Source organism: Astyanax mexicanus, chromosome 22 (assembly GCF_023375975.1).
Source record: "Astyanax mexicanus isolate ESR-SI-001 chromosome 22, AstMex3_surface, whole genome shotgun sequence".
In the NCBI taxonomy this organism is placed as follows: Eukaryota; Metazoa; Chordata; class Actinopteri; order Characiformes; family Acestrorhamphidae; genus Astyanax; species Astyanax mexicanus.
Window position 1 is genome coordinate 19315225 of NC_064429.1, and position 9632 is coordinate 19324856.

Sequence of the window (9632 nt, forward strand, 5' to 3'; positions counted from 1 at the left end):
TTTAGCATTTGTTTTGTTTGTCTCTCTGTTCAGTTTAATGTACACAAGTTTGCAAGCGAGCCTCCTCTGAATTTTGGTCTTTGGCGAGAGCTGTGTGATGCATTTACAGTTCATATATAATTAAGAATGTGTTAGAATATATGTGTACATATATGTATAATGGGTAGATTACTACTGCTTTTTGTAATGCATTAATAAGTGTTAGAAGTAAAAAAAAGGAAGCTAAATATGTGAGGGTGCACCAACAGGCCATTTAGGGGAACTGCAATGCTATTTTATTCTTTATTTTGTTTATTGTTGAGTTAAAAGTGGGGATTGCGCTCTGCAGTGTGTCTGATGATTGACTGTTGCCTAGGTTTTAATCAGTGAGTGGAGCACCTGTGTTTTCTGCCACCAAAATAACAACACACCAAAAATTTACCTGAACACACCTCACTTCCAGACCACCACACCCATCAGTGTGGAATCATTCATAAACTCCGAAACTATTTTAATAGTGCAAGGTGTGAAAATAGACTATTGTCGGGATGTAAGATAGCAAAGAGCATCGCGATGCACCTTGTGTATGATAGGCCCAAGACGTGATAAACACTAAGTGCATACTGTATGTGTTGTGGCCAACAACAGCTTATTTGCATAAAAGTGACAGAACGGCTCATTCTGAAAGGGCTTTAACTGGCAAGAATAGAGCTGGTGCGATCTCTTTATGTGAGAGGGATCTTCGCAAAATTCAAGATACGAACCACTGATAACCTTTGGGATCATTAGACAGGTTTACATTGCTGGTAACGATTTAAGAAAACATGCCCACTTCTGGAATAAGACTTTTTGGACGGATTAATCTATGGTCAGCTTGGTATGGAGTGTGGAGAATAATCTGTCAAACATGGTGGAGGTAGTGCCAGTGCATACAAACAAGGCTGCGGCACATTTGTCTACAGATGTTGCAGCTGGGCATGTAAACACTAGACTCTCATAGGTTGTTGAAGCTCAAGTCCCAGCTGGTCTCATAAATGCTTGATTGGTTGTACTTTTGATGACTTGGCAACCGGGTAGGTTTCGAGAGTAGAGTATTTACAGGCCCAGCTTGAACATCTGTAGACAAATGTGCCGCAGGATGCCAGATATACAAGAAACGGTATACCTCCATATCCAACTGTGTATATATAATGTTTTATTAGCTTTCAACCACTCTTCTTGTTCTTCTTGATGCAGTTTTTAATGGCTAGAGAAAAAAAAAGAGTAAATATCTCAATATTTTTTGTCATATTTTATCTTTAACATGTCCAATAGTGAAAGTGACCAGGTTTTATCCGCGTGCGGTAAATTATCTGCTCCTTGCTACAGCAAGCAGGTGGGTAAATAAAATTCATTGGCGTTATCTTCCAAACGTGCCCCTCTAAAATGGACGAAACTGTCAAGGTTGGGCTGTGTGCAGCTGCTGTTCCGGGTCTGAATTAGATACAGATTAAAAAGGCGCACTATTGACTGAACTGCTAAACGGATGATACAGTACGGTATATAGAGCGCTGTTTTGGGTCGGTGGCAAGACGACAGTGTGACCTCCGTCGAGCGAAACTTTAAACTACACTAATGGTGTTGTTGAGGTGCTACAGGGGTCAAAGTCAAGGTTTCAGCCCAGTGCTTTGAACAGTTTGGGTAATGCAATGAAGCAGGGCACAATTCGCTAGTTGCACGGGATGACGTGTAACTAGTTCCGGTTTTTTGAGGGTGCGTGTGTATAGTTCCGCTCCGGTACACAGGATAGACGCGCAGAAGTGAAGATGGCTGTGTTTTACACGAGGTGCCTCCAAGACCTTCCGAAAATTACCATCACGGATGTACACCGGATAGTCCAAGCGGCCAGCTCAACCCCGAGGAGCAAAAGGGAGAAAGGATATAAGATGTATATATCCAGTTACATCGACAACTATGAAGGTATGTTACACTATTACTCAGCTAGCTAGCCAGCCTAGTTAGCCTAGCTAGCTACACACCCTGTAATTTAGCTGAGCTTATTGTCTAACTTGGACGTTAACGACAGTTTTATCCAATGTCAGATGTTTTAATGACATTCAGTGTGATTGTTATGTTTAACATAAATAATGTCAAGTTTCAATGCCCACAGTTTCAAACAGAGATTCGTCAGGGAGAGTGAGCGTCAGGGCTACCTGTTACAGGTCGATGAGGAAGAGTGAAAAACCTCACGACCTCAGAGTAGGGAGGAAAAACAGTGTTTTAGTTCACAGCCTCAGTCAGATTCATGTTCTGGGGTTTTAATGTGGCTGGGTTAGCTATTTAGTGATTTAGGACTGAAATAACAATGTAAAATCCTTAGTTATTTTATATATTACAACTAGCTAGTTAGTATACAATGTAAGCCCATTCAATTTTATAATCAAATATTGTCATAATGAAAATCTCTATTCATTAATTAGCTAGTTTCCCTATTGTTTACTTTCACATGATTCCACATTTTACTGAGTATCCAAATAAGCTTAGCCAGCTAATACAGGTTATACAGGTTGCAAAGTGAAAATAGCTCAGGTCAGCTGGTAACCGTGTGTGAAATGACCTATAAATTAAGTAATACCTAGCTTTCATGGAAACCCCAAAACTGCTTGTGATGGCTGTTGTTCTTTACTGTATATTTAGTATAATACATGCAGGGTCCAAATATCTTAATGGTTCACTTGGCAGCGGTAAGTATTTTGTACCCTGCACCTGTTCCTTTGTTTTACTAACACTGTTTTACTAACACCGTTCAGTGTTTCACTAACTTCAAAATATTTTCAGAAAATTGAGAAGTGAAGTGATAAAGGCTAGATGAGCTTATCGTTCTTAGATTGCAGCATTCCAAACAGGGAGCAGACCTAGAATATTTTTAATAAGTTACTTTATTTCAGTAATTTAGTTAAAAATGTGAAACTCATATTATATAGACGTATTAGACACAGAGTGATCTATTTTTAGTTTATTTATTTTATTATTGATGATTATGGCTTGCAGCCAATGAAACCCAAAATCAGTGTATCAGAAAATAAGAATATCATATAAGACTAATATGTACTTTCTGCAGTGTGCCAAGTCCTGCTGGAAAATGAAATCTGCATCTCTAAAAAAGTCAGTAGATGGGAGCATGAAGTGCTGTAAGATTTTGTGAGAAAACAAAACTGCACTGACTTTAGACTTGATAATAAAACACAGTGGATCAACACCAGCAGATGGATCACACTGCCAAAAGTATCAATTGGTCTTATATGATATTCTAATTTTCTGAGACACAAATAAACCAATCAATAAAAAATCAATAAAAGAAATAAACACTTAAAGTAGACCACTCTGTGTGTAATACATTCATAGAATGAGTTTCACATTTGAACTGAATTACTGAAATAAAGGAACTTTTCATAGATATTCTAATTTTTTTTAAATGGTCCTGTATATTGCTTATTCTCTCATTTTGATACAGTTGATAACCTGTCAAAATTAAGCCCAGGGGTGTCCAGTTTATATGTACAGTTCTGGTATGGTGGCAGGTTTTTGCTAAACAATGAGCAGCAAAAACTGACCAAATAATTCAACAAGTGTAATCAGATTTCAAACAGCAGATGACTAGCATCTATTTGGCTTGAATAAAAACCTGCAGCCACACCAGCCCTTTGCATATAAAATTGGACACCCCTCATTTAGCCTGATGTTTTGACTGATTTATTTTTTTAATGTGTAGATTGTCTTTGAAGACCGTGTACCAGTGGACATTGCAGTGGCAGAGTGCTCCTGTGTGGCTGGGACAGCCCTCTGCAACCACAATGTTGCACTACTGTTCCAGACTGCGCACTACTCCACACTGAACCTGGCTGCTGTACCCCCAGTCCTAAGCTGCACAGAAACAGAACAACGCTGGCACAAGCCAAGAACCATGGTGAGTGTGTTCCCAACAACACCAAAATGATTTCTTCAACAAGCTACATCATGAGCTGATGTACTATGTCACATTAACAATGATTTAAAGTTATGTGATCATTTGTTTATGTAATTTATAGGGTGTAAAACCAGGCCGCGTGAGTGACATGGTGTTCTTATCCTCCAAGCCAAAGCAGTTTACAGTTGCTGATGGTGTAAGGTAATATGAATTGTCCTATATATGCTTTGCTTACTGTATAACCTTTGTTGTTTGAGTGTACAAACTCCTTACTGTGGAATTTAATTCTTCAAAGGAGTAAACGTTACAAGGCAGTGCGAGGGGAGCTGCCAGATCCAGATGTCCTTAAAGTTGATGAGCAGTACCAGGACTTCACTGCAGACATCGCTCCACTCATCACCACCATGGCCATAAGTGCAGATGTCCCGCTGGTTGATTCAGCTTTTGGGAAAGTCCAGGCGGGTAGCCCCATCTCCTACCAGCATCCAGTACCAGTGAGCCGGGTTGTTGTACGCCATCCAGATGCCCCTCTGCCACCACCTTTACCTGTAGACGGTTATAGGCTGGAGCCTACTAACTGCCAGTTTGTGTGCACTCACCAACAACACCTCCATCTGCAGTCACTTGCCACTACATTTGACATGGCAAGGAAAATAGAGGTTGCCACCAGGGAGCAGAGCAACTCTGTGGAGTGGCACCGAGTCAGGAGGCCAAGAATAACTTCCTCCCGATTCAGGGAAATATGCCATGTCAGAGGTCAGAGTTCTGCAGAAATCCTGTCACAAAGGATTCGAAAGGGAGTGGATCAAACTGCTGCAATGAAGAGGGGATTGGCACTGGAACCGGTTGCCATCCAGGAGTACTGCCGGATGAAAAACACAAATTACTGGCCTTGTGGTTTCGTCATCCACCCAGATGCCCCCTGGTTAGGGTCATCTCCTGATGGTCTGGTGTTTGACCCGACTGAGAGCCCACCCTTTGGATTGGTGGAAATTAAATGCCCCAATGCAAAAAGCTACGTGGACTGTAGTTACCTGAAAATGCAGAGTGGCACAATGAAATTAAAGCAGACTCACAGCTACTACTGGCAGGTACAAGGTCAGCTCCTACTTACAGGTATGGAGTGGTGTGATTTTGTTGTATTTGCAGAGGAGGATATTCTTATTCAGCGCATATATAGAGACTGTGAAGTGGCTAAAACCATTAGAGAGAAGGGAGATTATTTCTTTTTTTATTTTTACATGACCGTGTAATGACTTCTCACCACTTTTGGCAGTTTGATATCTCACTAAAACAGTACATTTTCCTACGAACTAATTATACTTCAATGAGTTTTGATTAATTGTTAATAAATCTTAAATGTGTTTTGACAATGAGTCCTTTTCTTTATGCTACCATGCTTTTAATTATGTGTAAAACAATGCAGAAATCGTTCTTAATTAAATGTGTAACTGCAAATCTCATTAGCAGTGGTTTAAAGAGATGCAATGTCTATTTTTATCAGTTCTACGCATATAGGACAACTTTGTAGTTATATCATTACATCTTGCAATCCTTCTGTCTCTCTGTATACTTTTAGATTTCTTTGTCTGTTCTTTCTGCTCCTGGCTACAACAGAGCAGAAAAAAACTGACTGAGCAGAATCTAAAAGTATACAGAGAGACAGAAAGGCAACAAGATGTAATATTAGAACTGCCCTATGTGTAGAACGGATAAAAATAAATCAAAGTGGGATTAAAGATGTACCCATTTAGTGTATGCCTATATAATTAAAAAAAGATGTAATACAGAAACTGTGAATAACAGCTGTTTAATCAATTATGGTCAAGGAGTTATATTATTCATATAAAAAAATATTTACAAGCACCAAGTCAGCAAACATTTAACTACAATATATAATAACTATAATAAAACTATTTACAAGCACCAAATAAGCAAACATTTAACTACAATATATAATAACTATAATAAAACTATTTACAAGCACCAAGTAAGCCAAAATTTCAATGAGTCCAGACTTCATTCCTAAGTTGCCCATGCCTTTACCAGTGGTCCGTTCTGGTAGTTGACCAGGAAGCAGGCTACATTAAATAGCTCTTCAATGCTTCCACAAACAGAGAGTGGTATTGCCTTGTCAAAAAGTTTATTCTCTTTCACCCTCCTAATGCATCTCTCCACATGAACCCTCAGACGTGCAATGGATTGGGTCTGCCTGACATCCTCCCTGCTCATTTGGGTGTTTCTTGAGAGAAAGGCAGGTCTATAAACCTTGCATGGAGCCAGGTTGTCCACAAGAAACCCTTTGTCAACCATAATTGCCATGTCTGGTGTGAGCAGGTTTATGATGCCAGATAGCTTGAAGATCTCTCGATCACTCATGGATCCTGCATACAAGCCAGACACAAATGTAATGGCACCATGGGGTGCCATGCCAATCAAGGCCTTAAAAGTAGAGTGCGATTTGTACGCTGAAAACACCTCACTCTGTAGCAGGAGAGAGGATGGTGTCTGGCAAAAGATTTCAGTGCAGTCGAGCACCACCTGCGTGTCTGGGAAAGCTGAAAACTCAGGTGGAAGGTGAGTTCTGACAACTTCAGGGGGGATCCACAGACGTTGGCTTCCTAGCAGGATGTACAGGAAGTGTGTCCAGGTGGAAATAATCCTGCTGGCTGTGGTGCGGTGAATGCCAAACCGTTCTGCAAGATCCCTGAGAGGCAGGCCCACTGACAGGTGCATGAGGAACAGCAGCAGCTCATCTATTGGTGGAAGTTTCTGTAAAAAGACAAAAGCCATATTCTTAGAAGTGACAGTGAATGAATATAACTAGGTATACTTACTTAGTTCTATCCATGTGCTATTCTGTAAAATGAGTATTTTACCTGCTTTTGTACCTTTACTTAAAAAAGATAATCCAATGTGAAATGGACTTGGGGTGTAGTAGTAAAACATAAGTCGGAACTTTTGTCAAATAGGCCACCTCCATTAATCTCCAGCATTCCTAGATACAGTGCTTTTAGCCAATGCAACCTTACGTAAAGGCTTACACAATACTAGCGTTAAGGGCATACCATTACCCATGCAAAGAAATCACTATTTTTACATCATTAACAAACTCCAAGTAGCTCAAAACTTAATTGGTAAAATTCTGAGGTCCTGACATTTAAAACAAGGCACTGAGAACTTTTGAAGTACACAGGTACCTTCTTAAACATACCCTTGGGTACAATAGTGTTTTTAAACAAACTATCTGTGCACTTTTAAAGCTCTCAGTGCTTCATTTAAGTGTTAGGGCCTCCGATTTCTACAAATGAAGTGTGAAGCTACTTTGAGTTTGTTAATGGTGTAAAAATAGCCATTTCTTTGGAAGGGAAACACTATATTCCTATAGCTAGCATTATGAGCCTTTTTGGAAAATCACCTAAAAGTGTTGTATATCGAAATGCTGGGGGTGAATCAGGGTGGGCTATTAGGTAAAAGTTTGTACTCGCATTTCACACCATATCCCTTCCCCTTTAAATAAGCATAATTTTAGCAGAGAAACACCACCATACAATGTCACCAACCCTGGCCTTAAAGATCCATGTTCCTGTTAAATCTGGTTCTAACAGTGGTCTGCCAAACCTGGTCTGGCTAATTAGCTAACTTTTTCAGAAGTCCTTGGTTTTGTTGGGTCAGGTGTGTTAACGTTAGATGCAGGTTAGGACTAAACTGTGCAGGAACATAGATCTCCAGGACCAGGGTTAGTTACCACTGTTCAACACTGTACTATCACTACTTTTATCAGTAAATGGTCTGTGTACTGCTTATACAACAATTATTGTAAATGTACATCCACTCAAAACCCCTTGTATGCTACATACCGTTGCTGGTTGAGAGACTTCAGAGCTGCTGGCAGATGCAGCCTGGGCACTGGTGATCCGCACCATCTTGGTGTTGACTGCAGGCTCCACCAATTTCCAGAATGCCTGGAAGTGCTTGTATGTAGCAAACCTTAGAAAGTAACAATGTTCATGTTAGACTTCGTTTTGTTTGTTTTCAATTTTTTTTTCAATTAGCTTCCTCAGATAAACATGTTTTTCAAACTATTCTTAGCTATATAAACTTGCTGAAAAAAATTCTGCTCTAGATCAGCTTGTGCTGATAGTTGTTTTAAGTCTAATCAGACCTCTTATAGCTAGTTAAGGAGTACAAAAATACACTCTACATTGATCAAGCTGAGTTGGTAAACCAGCTTACTAAAGCACAGTAAATACACGTCAGCATAATGATAAAAGCTTAATTAACCAACCTGGTGTAAAAGCGAATGTCCTCGTCTGACCCCGCCAGGCGCTGAATACCAAAACGAGTCCTCAGCTGTAGCACTTCCAGCTGGTGTTGGAGTTCCCCAATTTTCTGGCGCAGAGCTTCATTTTCATTGGCCATCTCAGCTGCCATCACCGCTGTCGCTGGAGTTAAGCAGTAATCATGATCAGGTGCTGCTGTGTCCATATCGTCCTCCGACTCCAAGTCTGCAGGCAGATCGTGGAGAGGCTCCTCTGCTCTCGGGCGGCGCTCCCATACATTCTGCCTCGGTGTAGGCAGAGTGTACTCATTCCAGGAAAACAGAAGGGGTACAGCTCCACTCTGTAACCTCCTCAGTCCCCCTGCAGTCACTGCGAAGTCTCCCGGTTGAAAATGCCGGCCACACACACGGGTGTTCACTGTTGGAGTGAACTTATCCCTACGGATCTTAGTTAGCCACTTAGCACGCACCGCAGCGTCAACGGGAAACTTATGAAAACTAATCTCGGCGTTATAGCGCGACGAACTGGTACATAAGGGCACACAGCAATGTAACGCTGACTTTCTTACCCGTTGGAAGGTCAGTCGTCTCTCTTTAACCCTGCATGCACTCATTATTTCCAACTAACTCGCTATCTCTTCGTGTTGATACCAATACTCAAACCACGGGAACTGCTCAAGCCGGAACTCCTCACACACACCCTCAAATGCCGGAAATAGAATGACGCCATCTTGTGCACGGAGCGAATGGCTGTGTTCAGACTGTAGGTAAATTTGTTTTTAGCCTAAAGAAATCAGAAAACAGAAAAAAATCACGCTGTTTACGTCTGTTTAATGTGACCTATATCTGACAGTGAACAGCTCAAGTTTTAAAATGACAGAGCAATGCTTCGTGTGATCATCCAGAGATCAACAATCGAAATAACAGTAACAATATACGTAAAAGCAACTTCCTTATGGTCCTCATGCTTTTAAGCTTTTTATTTTCCATCTTTCCATTGTTCAGCTAAACAATTGCATGCAATAATGGCATAAGGTAGAAATAGAAGGATCGATCTGCTACTGCTATTTGTATCAATAGACTTTTAACCATTACGTGGATTTCTTCATTAGGCCTATAGGGTGAAAACACCGCCACAGGGCGAGAAGCAGAATTAAGTTTCTAGCACATTCAACCAAGGCTAAACTAGCGGTGACTATACTGGACAGCCAGTCCTGCCTTTTTATATCATAAACCAATCAGCATGAAGTTAATTTCCCCCGGTACCGCCTCTTTTCCCTCCCAGTAAATCCAATGTTATTCATGTTTTTTCAGAGCTTCAGGCTCTACAATGCAATTTAAATGGGCTCTGGGAGGGGGCTTACACTCGTAAGCTTGCGTCACACATAACCTGGGGAATTTCACAGACTTCTGTTTTTTTCTGTA

At 40.7% G+C, this 9632-nt stretch overlaps 2 protein-coding genes across 2 annotated transcripts; one reads left to right on the forward strand and one right to left on the reverse strand.

The window, feature by feature from the left end:
* The first annotated feature begins 1693 nt into the window (after window positions 1–1693).
* LOC111191799 (uncharacterized) lies at window positions 1694–5298 on the forward strand. Its single transcript, XM_049470536.1, has 4 exons — window positions 1694–1938; window positions 3731–3925; window positions 4047–4126; window positions 4221–5298. Exons 1-4 carry the CDS (start codon window positions 1933–1935, stop codon window positions 5176–5178), a joined length of 1239 nt encoding a protein of 412 aa, XP_049326493.1. The 5' UTR covers window positions 1694–1932; the 3' UTR covers window positions 5179–5298.
* Window positions 5299–5719: 421 nt separating this feature from the next.
* Window positions 5720–8952, reverse strand: LOC125786900 (uncharacterized). The gene is made up of 3 exons (XM_049470535.1): window positions 8214–8952; window positions 7786–7915; window positions 5720–6697 (listed from the first exon to the last, which is right to left on the reverse strand). Exons 1-3 carry the CDS (start codon window positions 8819–8821, stop codon window positions 5951–5953), a joined length of 1485 nt encoding a protein of 494 aa, XP_049326492.1. The 5' UTR covers window positions 8822–8952; the 3' UTR covers window positions 5720–5950.
* Window positions 8953–9632: the final 680 nt, after the last annotated feature.

Excerpts from the sequence above, each read along its gene's own strand:
- LOC111191799 (XM_049470536.1), top strand. Across the intron at positions 3,926-4,046 it reads GGCACAAGCCAAGAACCATG|GGTGTAAAACCAGGCCGCGT; the intron begins GTGAGTGTGTTC and ends TGTAATTTATAG. Across the intron at positions 4,127-4,220 it reads ACAGTTGCTGATGGTGTAAG|GAGTAAACGTTACAAGGCAG; the intron begins GTAATATGAATT and ends AATTCTTCAAAG.
- LOC125786900 (XM_049470535.1), bottom strand. The coding sequence starts at position 8,821 with ATGAGTGCATGCAGGGTTAAAGAGAGACGACTGACCTTCCAACGGGTA. Across the intron at positions 7,916-8,213 it reads GACATTCGCTTTTACACCAG|GTTTGCTACATACAAGCACT; the intron begins GTTGGTTAATTA and ends TTACTTTCTAAG. Across the intron at positions 6,698-7,785 it reads AAGTCTCTCAACCAGCAACG|AAACTTCCACCAATAGATGA; the intron begins GTATGTAGCATA and ends GTCTTTTTACAG.